Source organism: Lycium barbarum, chromosome 1 (assembly GCF_019175385.1).
Source record: "Lycium barbarum isolate Lr01 chromosome 1, ASM1917538v2, whole genome shotgun sequence".
NCBI classification, from domain to species: domain Eukaryota; kingdom Viridiplantae; phylum Streptophyta; class Magnoliopsida; order Solanales; family Solanaceae; genus Lycium; species Lycium barbarum.
The window spans coordinates 154,392,383-154,413,476 of record NC_083337.1 but is presented as its reverse complement, the minus strand read 5'-3'; the positions used below and the strand labels follow the sequence as shown (position 1 = coordinate 154,413,476).

Below are 21,094 nucleotides of genomic sequence, written 5' to 3'. Positions count from 1 at the left end.
TTAAGCTGCTGTTAAATGCAAAGCTCGACTTTTTAAGAATAGAGGAGTTATTAACAGATTTGATCACCGAGCATTTTGTGTTACGCACTTCTAAGAAAAATAAATAAAGTATTTCCTTCACCCTAATTAATAAGCAAGTTTTGGACACGGGCGTTGCACGTATATCCCATGTTAATTTGTATAGATTAATTTGAACAATATATACACGTTACATGAAGAAACTCGTTTTATGAGCACTAGAAAATGTAACTGTGACAATTACCAGCTCTATTTGTAGTATAGTCTAAGTGTTTTATGATTAATTATTGGTCAATTAGGACAATATTGTTTATATCTATACTAGATGGAAAGCACGGGCGTATGGCTGACATCATTGTTTGTATTATTTGTGCAATTATTACAGGAATACTAAAAGGATCATAACACCAAGAAAATAATTCTACGTGTTTTAGGTTTTAATACTTCATAATATTTACGCGCACTAATCTACAAAAGTATACAATATTGTGAAATCGTACATTCTTCATTTTCAATGAGGAAATCTGTTTACATAATGAAAAAAAGAAGAACCATGCCTTTTGAAATTTGACCACTCCATAAAGCTTTGTTGTCATAACTCATAAGCCTTTTTTCCCAAGTGGTCAAAGATATTAGAACCTGCCATTAGAAACCATAGGGATGAGTACTTGTCTACCAAAATAAAAGAAAGAATTTGGTAAGAGTAAGAAATGAGGTGGACACAATGTGAAGTAGGATGCAAGTAAAATGTTTGTGTCCTGTTAAGGTAAAGAGAAATACTACGATGCTACTATAAAATAAATAGCTCTTGGAACTATAAGTTGGTAGAAGGAACCCATGGGTGCAAGTTGGCATAACTTTGAGTCTTTTCTGTTACCCATGCATCAAGCAACAATCAATGAAACAACAAGCTATATTGAGTGAGGAATGGCAGTTTGTTACTTGAAAGCCCTTCTAAGGCTAGCTAGCACTTTAGTAAAAAACTAAGTAAGAAAACAACTTCACATCATTTGTGAGATTTTGCTTTGCTAGTATATTCAGATGATGACAAAGGACTATAAAGGAAAAAATCAACTTTTATTCTATTGTATTCTGCTCAACATAGTAGGCAAAAATCACGAGATGATAATTTTGAATCCAAACATAGTTTTCACCCGGATTGATCACGTCACAAACCTTATTCGCAAGGATCTTGTGCTGATACATAAGCCACCCACAAAGACTTCTCAGACCAGAAATTGTGAGTTGGTGTCAGAAGCAGCATGTAATGAAACAAAGGCCATAAGAAATGCTTGCAAAAGTCAATGATAATACTTGTTTATCAATGACAAGATAGTTGGTACATACCTAAATTTCTTTCATAAGAATTTTGCTACTTCCTCTTGTTTATTGAATTCTAAATCTGATGACTTCAAACACCCCACATAAATAATCTCCAAATCTAGTCTTTCAGCTGCAAAATTAGTGTATGTAAAGCATATTTGTCCCATTCAAAACACCACTTTTTTCCTCCTTATCCCTAAGCCTTCAGTTGATACTAATTTGCTACAATGATCATCCTACTTTCATTATAATAATTAGAGTAATCCGATCAACACCAGAACTGTCATCAATAATTCATCAAAGACCTTGATCAATTGTGTTTCTTTAGTTCCATGCAAGAGTGGTATTTCATTACACCACAGATGTGGTATCTTGAAAGTGTGATTTTTTATAAGATTGGAAGGAGAAACATCCAGCATAAACATTAGATATTTAACATCGCAACAAAGGCTAGTTTTTTCTTACATGGCAAGCAAATTGGTACTAACAAAAAGAGCAGAGAAAGCAACTCAACTTACATTGCAATCAACCTAGCTCAAGTCAAATTTCAAAAACCTCATCAGACAGAGGATGGTATTAAACTGTACACCTTTTCACCATTCCAAATGATATTAAAGGTAGTTGTTGGTTTTAAATATTTTAAAATGTACAGTGGAAGGGCTCTTATAAACATAATAATTAAGCTGCTCATTTTCTAAAAACATTAGAGTGAAGCAATGAAGGTTTGTCTAAATTTGGATCAAACTATTATGTGTGTTTAACCAACATTACTAAAGAATTACTAAGTTCCAAAGAATCGACCTCTATGTAGTGATGTCACTTGATGCCATGTTCAAATGCTAGCAACTGTATTTTTTTTTAAAAGGAAGAGGAAGATAGATTGCCCAATTCATAGATGAAAGTTGGTCATTACATAACTTGGTATTTGTTATTATTTTTGGTATATATAGATCTCACGCAACATAGCCAAGTAGGAGGTATCAGTTTACCGCTTTACAAATTTCTTCGCCCTCATTTGATGACGATCTTAAAGATGCTGAAACTTGTCTTTAGCAGTTCCATAGGCTCTCATTACATTCACTTTCGTCAAGTTAAGCACCTTTCTACTGTCCCACAACTCAAAAGAATAAGGTCTAATTTTCTATATCAGTGGGGAAATCTCTGCCAAATTTTTTTACTAGAATAGTTTTCAATCTATCTCCATGATGGAAACCAATTGTAATTACCAAACAGACACAAGAAAGGAAAGATGTATTACATACGCAATCCCTCATCTAGCTTTCATTAATCACACTGTTAGCTGTTGGAGAAAATCAAAGGCACAAAGAAGAGCAATAAACAAAATATACGAGAGATGAACAAATATTTTGCAGACATTGAAGACATACCTGAAGTTCGATTCACATGCCCAAATCAATTTGGAGCAAACCACATGCAGCTACTTTTTGGAGAATAACAAGTTCAAATCTTTCTTCAGATTGACTTCCAACCCGTGAACATCAATTCCTAGAGATTCAGCGAGACATGCTACCATAGTTGTATTTACACACTTATAAAGTGTAGAACCTGCATATGGTAATGGAATTTTGACTCCAAGTGAATAACATTTTCAAAAGTCTTATGCACAATGAATTAAATAAAAGAAAGAAACATAGGTGTGACATATGAATACTCACCTAGAGTGTACTCAAATACTACTTCAACTACCATAACAGCCCACATAGCATTCCATCCAACAACTTCACACAGACGCCTCATGTAATAAAACACAGACACAAGGGAAAGAGCCAATCCTACTTTGAGGCAATGAACAACCTTTTTTTGGGAGAATTAGGTGCAAAAAAATTGCCACTTAAGTGTATTGTTGAAATTTGTAGAATATGCAAAGCAAATGCTTTTGGTTTCTCTCACATATATGCCGTCAGCTTCTTCATTGCAATGTTATCATACGACTAAGGAAAGGAAGCAAAGTTACTCTGGAAGCACTCTATCATTCAACTCCAGTTCTTGTTGGGCCCGTGCTTCAGTAATTGAAGAAAAGACAATCACAGGGCAACCGAGTAATGCACTTACCTTTAAGATCTGACACATGAAAATGTTCAAAAAATAAGTTAAACAAGATGAAAGTCACGTCATCCCCAAAGAGTAATTGAAAAATGAAAACAGAAAAGCAGAATACACCTAGAACCTGTTTGGATGGGCTTAAAAAAGCAGCTTATAAGCTGGAAACAACTTATAAGGCAAAAAAAAAAAAGTTGGGGTAGTCCAACTTATTTTTTTTTACTTATAAGTTGTTTTCAGCTTATAAGCTGCTTTAGATAAGCTAAGCCAAATGGGCCCAATTAATTTTTGGGGCTTATTTTAAGCACAAAATAGCTTTAAGCTAGCCAGCCAAACACTCAAAAAAGCTGAAAACAACTTATAGGCAACTTATAAGCCAATCCAAACGGGCTCCTACCACTAAGGTAAGAACGTAAGGCAGCCAAAGAGGTGTCATAAGTAAATTATCATATGTAGATGCTCCCCTTGAACTACGATAACTATGATCAACAACCAAGTAACAATAAAAAACATTTGTTCATTGGTACTTTCAGTAAAGAATTCTTAATTGATGGAGCAAGCAAAGAACAAAGTATATGTTGAAGATGGAAGACTTACTTTCTATATAGCCCCTTTTCTTCAATCAATGCATGTACGGAATTGGTTAAAAGAATAAATGCCACAGGAATTTCAAGAATAGCTACAAAAAATCTGGTAATTAACTTCTCCTTGAAAAATAATTAAAGTGGGTTAAACAATGGAATAGTATGATAAAGGAAGTAAGGTTTATGAAAAATATAAATGGAAGTAATAACTTACATATGTTATATGAATAATTAGTAGCTTTTTGAAAGTCCTAAGAGAATGCTTTATGGATAATTTCATTTTATACTATATTGTAGGTAGAATGATCATCGGGATCGTCTACTGTTGCGGGTCAGATTAATATTTTTACACAGTCTGAACTTCTTGCTCTTGATAAAGCAACATAAAGTTGACCGTGTGAAAAGACAGGTTCACGTAAATAAATTCCTACGGAATCTAGTGTTTGACCTTAAGCTTTATTTATAGTCATAGCAAAACATAGTCGAATAGGAAATTGTGTTCTTTTAAATTGAATAGGCAATTTTTCGTCTTGTGAACATAACAATGGTATTCGAGGAATAAAAACATGTTTGCCTTTAAAGTCACCACTTGCAATTTTAGCACTAATAATATGAGTTTTGAAATCAGAACAAATTAAGCGTGTACCATTGCATAAACCTTCAGAAGGATTTAAATTGTGTAGTAGTATAATTGGACAATTTTGCTTTAGAACTAACTTATAAGGAGGCAAACCAGTAGGATTCAAAGTATGGAGGAAGTCTTCAAATTGGCTTTGATCTTTTGGCTCTATAGTTTCATCAATTCCAAAGAATGTCACAGCAGTTGTGGGAAAGTCATCTATCAACATCTGATTAATTTCGTTTACGAAATCATTTTTGGTCGTTAAGATAACACGTGATGTTACGGAGGATGTATCAGACATGAGCATCACTAGATTGGGATAAACAGTTTTGAATAAAATATTTAATGAATCTTTCTCATTCGTAAAAGGAATAAGAAATGATTTTGGAACCTCGATTTTATCATGTTCATTAACTTCTTCTCTTCCATCTCCAATTCTTAGTTAATACTCACAAAATGTAGGATCTTTGCATGCACGCATATTTTGTGTCAAATGGAATTTTTGAAGATGATCCCAGATATTTGAATACAATAAACATTCACGTATGAAATCCTTTTTTGTTCAGCTTTTCACAACAGGTAAAGTTTGTGTAAAATCGCCTCCAAAAACTACGACTTTTCCACCAAATAGTGTATTTATACCCATAAGATCTCTCAAGAGTGAATCAAAAGTCTCAACAAGTTTTTTCCTAGCCATTGATACTTCATCCCAAACTATTAGTTTTGCATCTTGAATTAAAAATGCAAGTGAACTCTGTTTACTTATATTGCAACAGTAATTTTCACCTACATCAATAGGAAGTTTAAAACGTGAGTGGGCAGTTCGTCCTCCAGGGAGCACTGAAGCTGCAACACCAGAAGTTGCTGTGGCTAAAGCTATAAATCCTTTTGATCGTACAGTAGCTAATAAAGCGCGGTATAAAAAAAAATTCCCGTTCCTACAGACCCATCAATAAAGAATGCTCCTGGTTCATTTGAGAATATTTTATTAAGTATGGTGATGTACGCTTGTTCTTGTTCTTTATTTAGTTTTTTATATAGTAATAAATCTTCTTCAGTTACAATTATGTTTCTTTCTAAATGGGTGTCTCTAGCCTCTTGCATTATTCTAGAAGATGTAATATTTTCTGATGTGAGTTTAAATTCATTGATATTCCATCCCATTGAATGAAATATATCATTTATGTGGCTTAGAACTAAATAACGAATGTTTTTTGTTTGTATGTTTGGCATAGCTGTAAAGTCTTCAGACATGGAGCTTTCAAATCTTTCCCATAATTCTTTTGGATTAGCAGGACTACAATATACTAATAGTGTAGCAAATAAACGTCGTAGACTATAAGGCATTTGGTAATTTGCAGCTTCTAACATCCATTCAATTAAGTTATTATCAGAAGCTAACAATCCTCTTTTTTTCTACAGATTCTCTAAATGTCTTATAGGATTTTCCATTTACAGTCTTGAGATCTTCATATGATTTTGGTCCTCGTATGTTCATCAATAATAGTCGAAGGTAGTATCTTTCTCCTTCTATTGGATGACAACTAATAATACGTCCAATAACATAACCTTGTCTTCGACGTGACCACATTTTATCAGTCATTGACCAAACAAAATGTTCTGGGAATTCTTTGTACAATAAGTTAAGTTCTATGGCATGTTTATTTTTTTCGTTCATTGAATTTTTTTTTGTCAACATTGGTCTTCGATTTGTAGGATTTTTAAGTATTGAATTTAGATTTGTAGTCGTTTTAAAGGAGACAAATTGTTGATTTTTAAGATGTAGCTGAAGTTGGTATACATTGGGATTCATCTCATTGATATGAAACGCAAACAAACGCCACATAGTTTCTGGAGGTGATACCCATCTGCCTGATCTATATTCCTTTATTTCATCTATGTCTGTATTATTAGTGTCATTACTTTGTATATTGAAAGCAATTTTATCTTGCCCTTTACAAATGTATTTATAGATATATTTAACAACTTTAATATCTGCACAAACTTCAACATTTATGTGACAATTAAACTTGCTTAGTAGATATGGATTGTAAGGAACTACCCATGAATTGTCAAGATATTGGGCTCTAATTTTTACAAATTTTCCAGTATCTCGTCTCCTATATATTGGATATGAATTCTGACCTTTAGATGTTTCATTGGCATAACTTTTGGGGTATTTAAATTTACAATATCCCTTTTTCTTCATGCACGAATTTGTAGGATTTAAAGTTCCACAAGGTCCATGCATCATATGCTTAATAACCAAAGAATGTAAATATTGATTTGTATCAGAATTTGGTAGTTCAGCACAAACAATTCTATCATAAGCCTCAGGTGTCAATAATTTATACTCATCTTCAAGTATAATAAGGAAATGTGCATGAGGAAGACCTCTTTTTTGAAATTCTATAGAGTACATAAAAGCAGCAACTTTTTCGAATATACTTGTTTTAACTATATCAGATTTTAGTTCTTCTAGTTTTGCTTTAAATACTCGGCTTATTAAATCGGGTCTATTTTGTATTTCATCAGTTGGTAGTAAGAAATCTTCTATTTCTGGCCATGAAGGATTACATGTCATGGCCAAAAACATATCGGGTTTTCCAAAGTGTTGTACTAATGCAATGGCATCCATGTATCGACGTCGCATATCTCTAGGACCCCCAGTAAAGCTAGCAGGAAGGAATGTTTTTCTGCCAATATTTGAAGCCTCTCTTTCTCCTAGTCTTAAAAGATCAATAAGTCCTGCTAATACTTCAATTCGAAATTAATCTTGATTGAATAACAAGAAGTCTAATCTTTGTGTTTCCACTTTTATGTATTGATCTACAGAAAACTGTTGGAATACTCTCCCAGAATGTAAAGTATCATTTTCTTCATCATCTCTAATTTGAATAGTAATATTCACGACAAGATACAGTGTTCTTTTTTTTGTCTTTCTTTCTGCAAAATTACTTGTTCAATATCAAGAAATCCATCAATTGAAGACATGTTGGATACACTTGGAATGTTCTGATGTTTGCAAGAAGAAGAATTTCTAGGGAAGTTTGCTTTTTGTATAACTCTTTGAATACCACAATGCCAACCATTTTCACCATAGGGAAACAACAAAGGATACTGTAATAGTGAACCAGTTGGTTAGTGTTGCTATGTGTGTAAACACGAATATGTGGTGTAGAAGCAGGACTGTCTAATTCTTCATCAGTCCATATAGCTGCAACTTCTGAAACATTGGGTAAGTTGTATGTTCGTTGGTCCAAAGCAGAATCACATTTAAGTGCGATGTAGAAGTTGGATAAATATGGAATATGTGTTAGAGATTTTAGAAAAACGGAGTATGGATTAATTTTTAGAATATCGACTAATTTCGCAATAACAGATCTATTGAGGTTTTCTGAAAAGGCCATTTTATCAACTATATCATTCTCATTATCGTAAAAATAAAGTTGTAAATTTCTTGCATTGTTAGCTGTAGTAGTGAGGCTATTAAGAAAATGATACATTTGTCCTTGAACTTTAAATGTGTAGATTCCTTGAGTTCCTTGTGCCAATTCCTTATCGTACTTTACTCCAAGTGAAGTGAATGCAAATATATTATTGTATGTTCTAATATAAGTACGGAAATGATTGGATTCATCGGAGTTTCCATAGTAGAAACTTTTTAATTCAGGAGGTAGTTGCTGTGAAAATAATTTTACTGAACCATTACTACAGCAAAAGCTTGGGGTTTCATATTGAAATCTTTTGGCTTTGCAGAATCTACAATTTGGGACCTTTTTTAAAATAGTAGGATAGGAAGGTAGTGGATTGATATTCCAACAACCTACCTGTGTTGATTTGCGGCCTGAAATATTTTAATTTTGTAAGATCTAACATAAATAGAGCGGCGAAGTAAAAACGAAGTTTGATTTAACCAATCAATTCGAGAAGAAGAAGGTGTCTCTTGAATGAACAGAGCAGGTTGTCCCAGAGCAGATTCTCCTGAAATCATGCTTTTCGGAGTAGAACAGTTAGGAGTAGAATTTTCTAAGAGAGTATGTCTTCTCGCAGCATATTCTACCCGACGCCGTTCTAGAAGTGCTGCCTTTTGGTCAGGCGGCATTTCTTTATAGGCAATACGACGTCTAAGATTTTTCTCCATTTGGACATTCTTCATCTTTCTTTTTTTGTCAGACATCTGATTTCAAAGTACTCAGTTAGAATCCATTTTTTTTTGTCATAGTTAAAATTTAATATATTCTTACAACACACACCCATATAATTAAAAATAACAAATAGTAATAAAATATGAAGATAAACAGTTACAGAAATCAGATTGGTGGTATCTCTCCCCAAAAAATTATACTCACATTGATGGTATCTCTCCCTTGAGATGGCTTTTGACATGGAAGGTACTAAATAATTACTCTAATAAATCTAAATCAAATAGACTCTTAATCTCCTTACATCTTGTTAAATAAATAAACTGATGAAATTTGGATATATAGACTAACTCAGTAATTTAATAATAATGTGAAACCAAACGCAAAATTACCTTTAAGTCGTAACAGTGTTCGTCTGTGCCGCTGAAGCAACTTTACTTTCCAAACACTGCGCAATCAAAATTGTAGGACCATTATATGCCAATTAAATGGATGGAAAAAGTAGGTGATTTTATATAATATAATGGATTAAATAAAATACAAATTCACGAAATACACGTTATAATCCCAATCATAACACCAGTCAATTTCTTTCTATGACAAGAAATTGTTATTAGGTGTGCATGTCTGCGAACTTAGGTGCAACAGATTTAGAAACAGAATTTCACGACATCCTCAGAATTCATTTGAGTCATCAATTCAGTCTTACTTGTGCACTAAATTAATATTGTTGAAGAAGCTACAGGAAAAAATTGAAAGAAAATTAAAAAGGAAAGTTGTGGTCTGGTTTGATAACGTCTATGAAACTCTAGCCCAAGTTTAGGAGGTCTAAATAAGCTCAGCAACTATTTTCTTACTGATCCTTGGAAATCAAAGCACATTATATTCCCATTTATTGAAAGACCTCCAACAGGGAACACTATCTTTGAATGTCCACTACTAAATTGTTCACAGTTAGCTTGTTCGGTAACATAGGAGTACTTCCAGATTTAAGCTCTCCCAAGTTCGAAGGATTCTCCCTACTTTCCATCGAACATCCCCCAAACAGAGAATGCATTCATGCAATATTTGCTTTCTTAATCTATGTTGTTCTTTTTAAATCATGAGAATTATGGATTGTACTTTTCTCATGAACTCTTTATTTGTTGGTTGCTAATAGGATATGTTCAAGATCTTGTGCAGTTAAGGATGGAGAATATGTGAAAGATTACTATGATTGCACCATCAATTAATGCCTATGCAATCTATGGACCAAAATAAAAATGAACTTCTTTTAGCAAAGAACCTATCTGCGACAACTTTCAGCTTTACTGTATCCATCTGTTCAGGATATCAAGAGAAAAGCTAACTGATTTCCAACTAAAATTTTGTGGCAATAAAAGATTAAGATTCTGATGAGTCGTGAAATTACGCGATATTCGACGCTAATTCCTTAAGCTTTTGTGACTCCTTAAGCACTTTTGTTGTTACTTTTTGCGTTTTTATGTTGTTTTGTAGGAAAAGATGCCCGGAGAGCATAAAAGAGCAAAATGGATCAAAATGGACCAAAATGGAACAAAATAGAGCAAAAAAAGCCAAGTAGCTGAAATGAGTGATCGGAAGAAACCAAGTGAAAAGAAAGTCAAAAAGAGGTCAAACTGGACATTTTTGCAAAACTGTCAAAATTGGACAGTTTTGCAAAAACGGGACAGATTTGCAAAACTGTCAAAAGTGGACAGTTTTGCAAAAACGGGCAGAATTGCAAAAACAGAAATATGGGGGCAGATTTTGACATTTTTTGGACTTGGAAAAATTGGGGGGAGCTACAAAAGAGAGGCTAGGGCAAAACATTTTCCATCTTTGGTCATTTTGCAAGTTTTGGAGGCTAGGGTTTTTCTACAATATTGGAGGAGAAGATTGGAAGCACTTCAATGAGATATTTCTTAATCCTTTCTTCAATTCCTTGTTTTGTATTGCATATCTAAGTGTGTAGTATTTATTCCATTACTTGAATCTTGATTGTGAAACTATTCTTGATTGAAGTTTGGATTGAAACTCTTGTTTTGCTTATGTATTGAATGATTTTTATTACTATTGAAGTGGGTCTTTGTTGATTTAATTAATCTCATTCTTGAATGTTTCCAAAGGGAGTAGCTAACCCTAGGACTCACCCATTTACTTAGATTGAGCTTGGAAGAGGAAATCTAGGTTGGGAAAGATTAATTAACAAGAATTTGGGTCATTAAACTCATCTAATAACTTGAGCTCGGAAGAGGATAGTTACTTGAGGTTAAATTGATTGTACCTAATATCACACTCTAAGGCTTGGAAAAGCTTAGAGTGAAATTCATTGATTTGGTTGGAAGACTTTCAATGAGATTTTAGATATCATTATCTATCAACACAAATCCGCTCTTAGTTGTAAAATCGTAAAATACGTTGGATCGTTACTTGAGTGTAATCTCCTATTATCCATGCTTGTGGCCATTGATCATTTTACTCGCTTTCTAGGTTAGTTTACATTTCCGCATTAGTTATAATTTTCTCAAACAAAAACCAAAATATTATCTATCGTTTGGCTTTAGCTTAGTTGGTGAAAGTTCCTTACTTTCTTAATTGCCTAGCATATTGTTCCCTGTGGGATCGACCCCGACTCATAGTTGGGTAAATATATTGCATACGACCGTGTACACTTTCTCTTTGAGGAGTGTATTTTGGACGTTATCAGATTCACCACGACGTTTAATCCAACACAGTATCACAACAACAAATTACTAACCACAACATAAAATTAGAGGGGAAGTCTTAAATTCTAGTACTATTTATTTATTTAAAACCCTAGCTAACACATGCAAGTTAGAAAAATCAGACCCTAAAATTTTATTTTAAATAACACCGAAATACATCCATGGTTGAGAAAGCAGAGTTCCCAGGATGGGGTAAATCATTAAGGGGCAAATGAATCTGCTTTCCACTGAAATTCCACATTATAAGTGAAATAACTAACCACTTATAGAAACAGAATTATGAGGATTAGCCAGCCAACCATTTGCTATACTATATCTACTGCATTCTTGTATACAAAGCCAATAACTTCGACAAACACAAAATCCCACCTGGGAAATGAATAATCCAAATCAAAACCGAAAGATTAAGACTCTACTTTTTATCCAAAATTAGCAACAAGGCTACTAAATCACCAAATTTTCAATGCGGTAAATTTAGTCCCACCACGTATTCTAGCCATACCCATCACATGAAACACGTAGAGCAACTCAACAAAAAATTAAGACAGATTAAATCCGAAAGTAAAGGTTCAAACACAACTATGCTAAATTCCCTTATTCCTCTAATTTTTTGAATCATCCAAGTGTTTCGATCTTGCTGAGCAAACCCACCACCAGAAATCTAAGCAAACAAAGAAAAAGAAGAAGCACAAAGGAAGCAAGCAAAAGAACCCACCAGAAAATCAGACAAAGCAGCACACAATAGCTCAGAAGTACAATGGAAAAGAAGCCGAAGATCATTGAAGAGAGAGTTCAGAAAAATACTGATAACAACAATGAATTTAAGCCATAAAATTGGTAAATTTGAAGAAAATTAGGGGGAAAATTACGATAAACTTACCAAAAGTGCAACACCCAGATGAGAAAGCAAAGATCCGTCCTTGAAAATCTGGAACAGAAGAGTTTTTGTGCTTAAAATGGATCCTCATTGAGATTTTTGTTTTAGTTTGCTTGAGGACAAGCAAAGACTTTAAGTTGGGGGTGTTGATGAGTCGTGAAATTACGCGATATTCGACGCTAATTCCTTAAGCTTTTGTGACTCCTTAAGCACTTTTGTTGTTACTTTTTGCGTTTTTATGTTGTTTTGTAGGAAAAGATGCCCGGAGAGCATAAAAGAGCAAAATGGATCAAAATGGACCAAAATGGAACAAAATAGAGCAAAACAAGCCAAGTAGCTGAAATGAGTGATCGGAAGAAACCAAGTGAAAAGAAAGTCAAAAAGAGGTCAAACTGGACATTTTTGCAAAACTGTCAAAATTGGACAGTTTTGCAAAAACGGGACAGATTTGCAAAACTGTCAAAAGTGGACAGTTTTGCAAAAACGGGCAGAATTGCAAAAACAGAAATATGGGGGCAGATTTTGACATTTTTTGGACTTGGAAAAATTGGGGGGAGCTACAAAAGAGAGGCTAGGGCAAAACATTTTCCATCTTTGGTCATTTTGCAAGTTTTGGAGGCTAGGGTTTTTCTACAATATTGGAGGAGAAGATTGGAAGCACTTCAATGAGATATTTCTTAATCCTTTCTTCAATTCCTTGTTTTGTATTGCATATCTAAGTGTGTAGTATTTATTCCATTACTTGAATCTTGATTGTGAAACTATTCTTGATTGAAGTTTGGATTGAAACTCTTGTTTTGCTTATGTATTGAATGATTTTTATTACTATTGAAGTGGGTCTTTGTTGATTTAATTAATCTCATTCTTGAATGTTTCCAAAGGGAGTAGCTAACCCTAGGACTCACCCATTTACTTAGATTGAGCTTGGAAGAGGAAATCTAGGTTGGGAAAGATTAATTAACAAGAATTTGGGTCATTAAACTCATCTAATAACTTGAGCTCGGAAGAGGATAGTTACTTGAGGTTAAATTGATTGTACCTAATATCACACTCTAAGGCTTGGAAAAGCTTAGAGTGAAATTCATTGATTTGGTTGGAAGACTTTCAATGAGATTTTAGATATCATTATCTATCAACACAAATCCGCTCTTAGTTGTAAAATCGTAAAATACGTTGGATCGTTACTTGAGTGTAATCTCCTATTATCCATGCTTGTGGCCATTGATCATTTTACTCGCTTTCTAGGTTAGTTTACATTTCCGCATTAGTTATAATTTTCTCAAACAAAAACCAAAATATTATCTATCGTTTGGCTTTAGCTTAGTTGGTGAAAGTTCCTTACTTTCTTAATTGCCTAGCATATTGTTCCCTGTGGGATCGACCCCGACTCATAGTTGGGTAAATATATTGCATACGACCGTGTACACTTTCTCTTTGAGGAGTGTATTTTGGACGTTATCAAAAATGGCGCCGTTGCCGGGGAACAATTTGGCGTATTTGAGTTAGTTTGGGATTTAAGCTAACTTGCTTTGGTTCAAACTTTCATTGCTTTATTTTATCTAAAAAAAAAAAAACTGACCAGTTTTGCAGAATTGCAAAACTGTCCAGTTCTGAAAAACTGTCCAGTTTTTGCTTCTGCAGAAACTGTCCAGTTCTGAAAAACTGTCCAGTTTTTGTTTCTGCAGAAACTGTCCAGTTTTTGCTTCTGCAGAAACTGTCCAGTTCTAAAAAAAAAAAAAAAAAAAAACAATGGCATCATATAATGAAAATTGGTCGGATGGTAGTTATGCATACTTTGATGACCTTTGTCTTTATTGTGGAGGACCACACTCATGGCAAAATTGTTTGAATTCTCCCGGTGGCGGATGATGCGCACAATCTCAAACCTATGAGTGGAGTATTTGTGATAGGTGTGGTGGTCAAAATGGTCATTGGGATAATTGTGCTTATTTGTCCTTCCCTCCCCCGAACCGCCACTATGACTATTCTAGTTTTGATTTTGATGATAGTAGGGATATGGAAGTGGAAGAAGTCTCGAATGCTCAAAATGAGAGGATAATGCTCATGTTGGAGACCATCCTTGAAAAAGTTGAAAAACAGGACTTAGCGGTTAAGGACTTGAGGCAACCACTTGATGACTTGAGGCAAGCAATTAATTGCAATGACAAAGCTATTCACACCTTGGAGGATCAAATGAAATTATTGGCTCAGATTCATAATGCTCAACAACTTGAGGATGTTGAAAGTAGACAAGAAAGTGGCCAAAACATGAATTTCTCCAAGGGTGGATTTTTACAAGCTTTGAATGACCCTCAACTTGAAGAAAGTCTTGACAAAGTGGAAGTTGTGAGCCAAGATTGGCTTATGACTCAAGCTCAACAACTTGGAGCCTATGGAGATCATCGTGAAGGCATTTCAAGGATGATGGAAATTTTTTTTAAAAATCCATGTTGAGCAAAGTCAAGAGTTGAAGGAACTTGAAATTGCTATCCGTGACTTGAATACCGAATTGAATGCAAAAGTTGAGGTATGCAATACTCAACATCAAATAGTCATGGATAGTAGTTTTCAGTTAGTTTCCAATGAAAAAGTGGTCAACATTGATTTTCAAGAGCTAATGATGAATTGCCAACCGACCGATCTAAAAATAATGCAAGATGCCAATATTGAAGAAATGATACTAGAGTTGCATAAAAAAGTTCATGAAATGGTTTTTGAAGACTCTAGTTCATTCTTGGGTGAGGATGTCAAAAATGAAGCGAATTTGAAATTGAAGCGCATTGGACCACATTCCAACCATTTTTCAACATTGTGCTTGGTTGATGATATGAAAGTTGAACTAACCGAGCCTATGGAGAATTGTGGAAATGAAGAAGAAAGCGTTTTCATATTGAAGTTTGCTATGCCAAAAAGACAAAATGGCATGCCTCACTTACGGGCCAAGAAGTGCAAAATGCGACACCCGATAGTTGGCCTACTTGTTTTTCTACCACCGCCCCATGAGCGTCATCATGATCTTGATTCAATGTTGGGGCGCAAATTCATATCTTCCAAATGGAAGGAAAAGTGGTAAAGGTAACCGGCGTGCCACGACGTTAAATCAAGCGCTTGGTGGGAGGTAACCCATCGTTTTAAAAGTTTTAAATCGTTTTTGAAATTTTATTTTTTAGAATAGTTTAGTTTATGGTTTTTGACTAATCTGCAAAGTTTCAGAATTTTTGGAGTTGTTTTGAGCATGTCGGATATCCGGACAGCCCCCAAAACCAGTAAAAGCTGCGAAAAAATCTTTTCTGGTGTCATAACCTGCGATTCGCAGGTCATACCTGCGAATCGCAGGTCACGTCGCACATGGTAAAAAAAAAAAAAAAAAAAATTGGTGACATCACCTGCGACTCACAGGTCATACCTGCGAATCGCAGGTGGGGTCGCAGGTGGTGACAGTAAGCAAAAAAAAAAAAAAATCCAATATTTTTATGTTTTGTTTTGATTATGTGTAGTGAAGACACTGCAATGTTTATAGTTGGGGGTGGCACGTGGTAGCGCATTAAATTTTGAAACTTGCTCAAAATTTTTGAAAATTTTGTTCTTTTGACATGTTGTGGATTAGTCACTCTTATTATTTTATCTTCTTTCTTAGCTTCTTTCATTAGTATTGTAAGTTTAGGTGTAGGTTCTCCTTTGAGGAAAAATGTGAAAACTCTTGGCTTGTTTGGTACTAATAGAGTTAGTCTCTTGCATGTGAAATTGAAATATGAATATCTCTCCAAATTGTTGTGAAAGTTAAAAAGCAAGGTGCATAGGAAAGAATGATCTTTGTGACAACTTTTTGGCTCATTTTGTGACTCTTTACCTGCTGGTTGTGTTTACTTTGGATTATGAGATATTGCACTAGTTGTTCTTGCTTGGGAAGTGAAATTGATCCATCTTGACTAGTTCATATGCCATGTGTGTGAGTGTTTGTTGAATAAATCTTGTGTTTACTTTTATCATCTAGAACTTGCCCGGTTAGTCTTTCAATATTAATTTTGATCATATTGGTTGGAGAGATGACCTTGGGCTATCTTTGTGATGTTTGAAAAAGCCTCTTTAGCCTTTCTAGCCTACCATTGCATAAATAATATCACTAGTAACCCCATTTGAGCTTATGACCTTTTCTTTGATTGCCACATTACAAGCCTTTACCATGTTTGATGAAAAGTCTCTCTTTTGAACGTTTCCCTCCTTGAACTTGAAATTGTGAATTTGAGGCCAAAAGCCTAAGTTGGGGGTGTTAGTGTTGCTTGAGAGTGGTGAAGGTTGGTGTTGTGAAAAAAAAGTCAAAAGAAAAGAAGAAAAAATTTAAAAAATACAAAAAGGTTGCAAACTTTTTGTGCAAAAAAAAAATGTATCTTTGTAAAAAAAAAAAAAAAATGCAGGTGACATCACCTGCGACTCGCAGGTCAGACCTGCGATTCGCATGTGTGGTCGCAGGTGGTGCCAGCCAAAAAAAAAAAAACTTTATTTTTTCCTTTTCTATTTTTATGTTTTGTTTTGATTATGTGCAGCGAGGACACTGCAACATTTATAGTTGGGGGTGGCATGTGCTAGCACATTATATTTTGGAACTTTATAAAGGAAGTTGGAATAATTGGGGAAACTAGTATGCAAAGGAAGGAGTGTTGTTTTGAAATGAAGAGGAAAGTGGACGAAAGGTTTTGTGTAGTGTTCAAGGAGGGCGTAGTCACTTGTATCCCAAATACTTATCCTACCCTTCCCTAAGCCTACATTACAAGCTTAAAAAATCCCTATGTGATCTCCAACTAAATGTTCTTGAGTTAGTGATGATTGAAAATAAGGGCAAGCTTATGATGTGATATTTGTTAGCACTAGAATTTTTTTTGTTGAGTGTGAGTGACTTTGTGTAATTGTCCCTTGTGTTGTTGTTGTGAATACAGTGATTTTGGGACTTTCTTTCTTGTGAGGGCATATGGATTACGATAGATTGGTGATGTTGAAAAATCCAAAGTTGAGTCAACTGAGCATATCTAGTAAGCTAGTAGTTTTGAGTCACTTATTGAGACTTGAGTGTTGTTGCTTGATAGTTTTATATCTCTATTGCATTCTTGAAATTGTATTTTGAATGAGGGAGTTATTTGGTTGAAGCTTCACATGCTTGTAGCCTAATTGTTGGTACCAACCAAAGTCATGTTTTTGTGCTTAAAATGGATCCTCATTGAGATTTTTGTTTTAGTTTGCTTGAGGACAAGCAAAGACTTTAAGTTGGGGGTGTTGATGAGTCGTGAAATTACGCGATATTCGACGCTAATTCCTTAAGCTTTTGTGACTCCTTAAGCACTTTTGTTGTTACTTTTTGCGTTTTTATGTTGTTTTGTAGGAAAAGAGGCCCGGAGAGCATAAAAGAGCAAAATGGATCAAAATGGACCAAAATGGAACAAAATAGAGCAAAACAAGCCAAGTAGCTGAAATGAGTGATCGGAAGAAACCAAGTGAAAAGAAAGTCAAAAAGAGGTCAAACTGGACATTTTTGCAAAACTGTCAAAATTGGACAGTTTTGCAAAAACGGGACAGATTTGCAAAACTGTCAAAAGTGGACAGTTTTGCAAAAACGGGCAGAATTGCAAAAACAGAAATATGGGGGCAGATTTTGACATTTTTTGGACTTGGAAAAATTGGGGGGAGCTACAAAAGAGAGGCTAGGGCAAAACATTTTCCATCTTTGGTCATTTTGCAAGTTTTGGAGGCTAGGGTTTTTCTACAATATTGGAGGAGAAGATTGGAAGCACTTCAATGAGATATTTCTTAATCCTTTCTTCAATTCCTTGTTTTGTATTGCATATCTAAGTGTGTAGTATTTATTCCATTACTTGAATCTTGATTGTGAAACTATTCTTGATTGAAGTTTGGATTGAAACTCTTGTTTTGCTTATGTATTGAATGATTTTTATTACTATTGAAGTGGGTCTTTGTTGATTTAATTAATCTCATTCTTGAATGTTTCCAAAGGGAGTAGCTAACCCTAGGACTCACCCATTTACTTAGATTGAGCTTGGAAGAGGAAATCTAGGTTGGGAAAGATTAATTAACAAGAATTTGGGTCATTAAACTCATCTAATAACTTGAGCTCGGAAGAGGATAGTTACTTGAGGTTAAATTGATTGTACCTAATATCACACTCTAAGGCTTGGAAAAGCTTAGAGTGAAATTCATTGATTTGGTTGGAAGACTTTCAATGAGATTTTAGATATCATTATCTATCAACACAAATCCGCTCTTAGTTGTAAAATCGTAAAATACGTTGGATCGTTACTTGAGTGTAATCTCCTATTATCCATGCTTGTGGCCATTGATCATTTTACTCGCTTTCTAGGTTAGTTTACATTTCCGCATTAGTTATAATTTTCTCAAACAAAAACCAAAATATTATCTATCGTTTGGCTTTAGCTTAGTTGGTGAAAGTTCCTTACTTTCTTAATTGCCTAGCATATTGTTCCCTGTGGGATCGACCCCGACTCATAGTTGGGTAAATATATTGCATACGACCGTGTACACTTTCTCTTTGAGGAGTGTATTTTGGACGTTATCAGATTCACCACGACGTTTAATCCAACATAGTATCACAACAACAAATTACTAACCACAACATAAAATTAGAGGGGAAGTCTTAAATTCTAGTACTATTTATTTATTTAAAACCCTAGCTAACACATGCAAGTTAGAAAAATCAGACCCTAAAATTTTATTTTAAATAACACCGAAATACATCCATGGTTGAGAAAGCAGAGTTCCCAGGATGGGGTAAATCATTAAGGGGCAAATGAATCTGCTTTCCACTGAAATTCCACATTATAAGTGAAATAACTAACCACTTATAGAAACAGAATTATGAGGATTAGCCAGCCAACCATTTGCTATACTATATCTACTGCATTCTTGTATACAAAGCCAATAACTTCGACAAACACAAAATCCCACCTGGGAAATGAATAATCCAAATCAAAACCGAAAGATTAAGACTCTACTTTTTACCCAAAATTAGCAACAAGGCTACTAAATCACCAAATTTTCAATGCGGTAAATTTAGTCCCACCACGTATTCTAGCCATACCCATCACATGAAACACGTAGAGCAACTCAACAAAAAATTAAGACAGATTAAATCCGAAAGTAAAGGTTCAAACACAACTATGCTAAATTCCCTTATTCCTCTAATTTTTTGAATCATCCAAGTGTTTCGATCTTGCTGAGCAAACCCACCACCAGAAATCTAAGCAAACAAAGAAAAAGAAGAAGCACAAAGGAAGCAAGCAAAAGAACCCACCAGAAAATCAGACAAAGCAGCACACAATAGCTCAGAAGTACAATGGAAAAGAAGCCGAAGATCATTGAAGAGAGAGTTCAGAAAAATACTGATAACAACAATGAATTTAAGCCATAAAATTGGTAAATTTGAAGAAAATTAGGGGGAAAATTACGATAAACTTACCAAAAGTGCAACACCCAGATGAGAAAGCAAAGATCCGTCCTTGAAAATCTGGAACAGAAGAGGAAAGAACTGATTCTTCTAGAGCTACCAAGTGAACGAGATAAACAGTATGGAAAGAAGCATACCTGAAAGTAGAACAATCTGGTCCGTGGAGAATCTGTGAGAAAATACGTACAGGAGCTATAAAAGTAAAATTAAAGGGATAATCTATGTAGGATGTATGTAGAAGGAAAAGGATCTGTGTAGGATGTAGTAGAAGGAAAAGGATCTGTGTAGGATATATGTAAAAGGAGAAAAAATAGTTGGACTAGATAAAATTATCGGAATACCCTTCGTCGTACCCTCAACTTTCACTTATTAATAGTCTAAATAAAAATCTAAACTAAATCTAAATAAACTAAACTAAATAAATAAACTAAATATGCGTACAATAAGTAACAGAAAATGTAACTGCAAAATTTGATGGGATGCTTATCAGTGCATAGGTGAGGCAGTGTTCTCTAAATATGAAAATTGCAGCCATTGAATTTACTTAGGCTTGTACAACATGTAAAGAGTTAATCATTTGTGTCATTAAGTGCAAACAGACACGTGCGTTACATGTGTATCCCATAATTTAACATTAAGAAACACATCCAAATAAATTTAGCACGCGTATCACACACAACAATTAGTTTTCGTTTTTATCTCGGAATATGATGATTAAGGTCAGAAGTTTACTATTTTTAATTAGTTATCACTTCTATCATTGGTGGAGCTAGAATCTCACTAAGAGATAATTAAACAATAAAGAAGTAAACGCATAAAAAAGTCAAAATGATTCAACATATAAGATATATCCTTTAAGCAAATTACCTATTTACACTAATTTTCCGCTGAAAGGGGTGTTAACTGATTTCCCGTGGACGTAATTGCTACATTTTACAAGTGCAAAAAAAGAAAAAAATTTAATAAAAAGAAAACTTAAGCCGAGGGAAGAGACAGACAAGTTATATTTGGTGGGATCAAGAGTTCAAGACTTCGCCCTCCTTACCTCGCTCCATTACTCTTTATTTATGGGGAAAGGACATAATTGGCCGGTCGGGTGAAACTAATTCCACCCACTTGTCACAATTCTTCTAAACCCAAATTATACCTATTAAACTCATCCCATTCATTAGTCAAAATTTAAATAAGACAGTTTTCAAATAAAAACTCAAACACAAAAATATTTGAGGCGATTTTTATATATAATACGTGTCATTTGTGTATAAAA

The 21,094-nt window shown here is 34.4% G+C and overlaps 1 protein-coding gene across 5 annotated transcripts; it reads right to left on the bottom strand.

Annotated features, from left to right (window-relative positions):
- Positions 1–481: 481 nt before the first annotated feature.
- On the bottom strand, positions 482–20,083 carry LOC132645771 (uncharacterized). Of its 5 annotated transcripts, none has more exons than XR_009584174.1 (4): positions 19,965–20,083; positions 19,840–19,887; positions 9,146–9,201; positions 482–657 (listed from the first exon to the last, which is right to left on the bottom strand). XR_009584174.1 is itself a non-coding variant. In XM_060362970.1 (4 exons), the coding sequence occupies exon 4, from the start codon at positions 7,259–7,261 to the stop codon at positions 5,999–6,001; it is 1,263 nt and encodes a 420-aa protein (XP_060218953.1). In that variant the 5' UTR covers positions 7,262–8,788; positions 9,146–9,201; positions 19,840–19,887; positions 19,965–20,083; the 3' UTR covers positions 5,561–5,998. The 5 variants fall into 5 exon arrangements, 2 of the variants coding, with proteins under 2 accessions (XP_060218953.1, XP_060218962.1); XM_060362970.1 differs by lacking the exon at positions 482–657 and adding an exon at positions 5,561–8,788; XR_009584175.1 differs by lacking the exons at positions 19,840–19,887; positions 19,965–20,083 and adding an exon at positions 12,360–12,413.
- Between the last annotated feature and the right edge of the window lie 1,011 nt (positions 20,084–21,094).

Bases quoted from the DNA above. Each gene is read 5' to 3' on its own strand.
- LOC132645771 (XM_060362970.1), bottom strand. From the start codon at position 7,261: ATGCGACGTCGATACATGGATGCCATTGCATTAGTACAACACTTTGGA.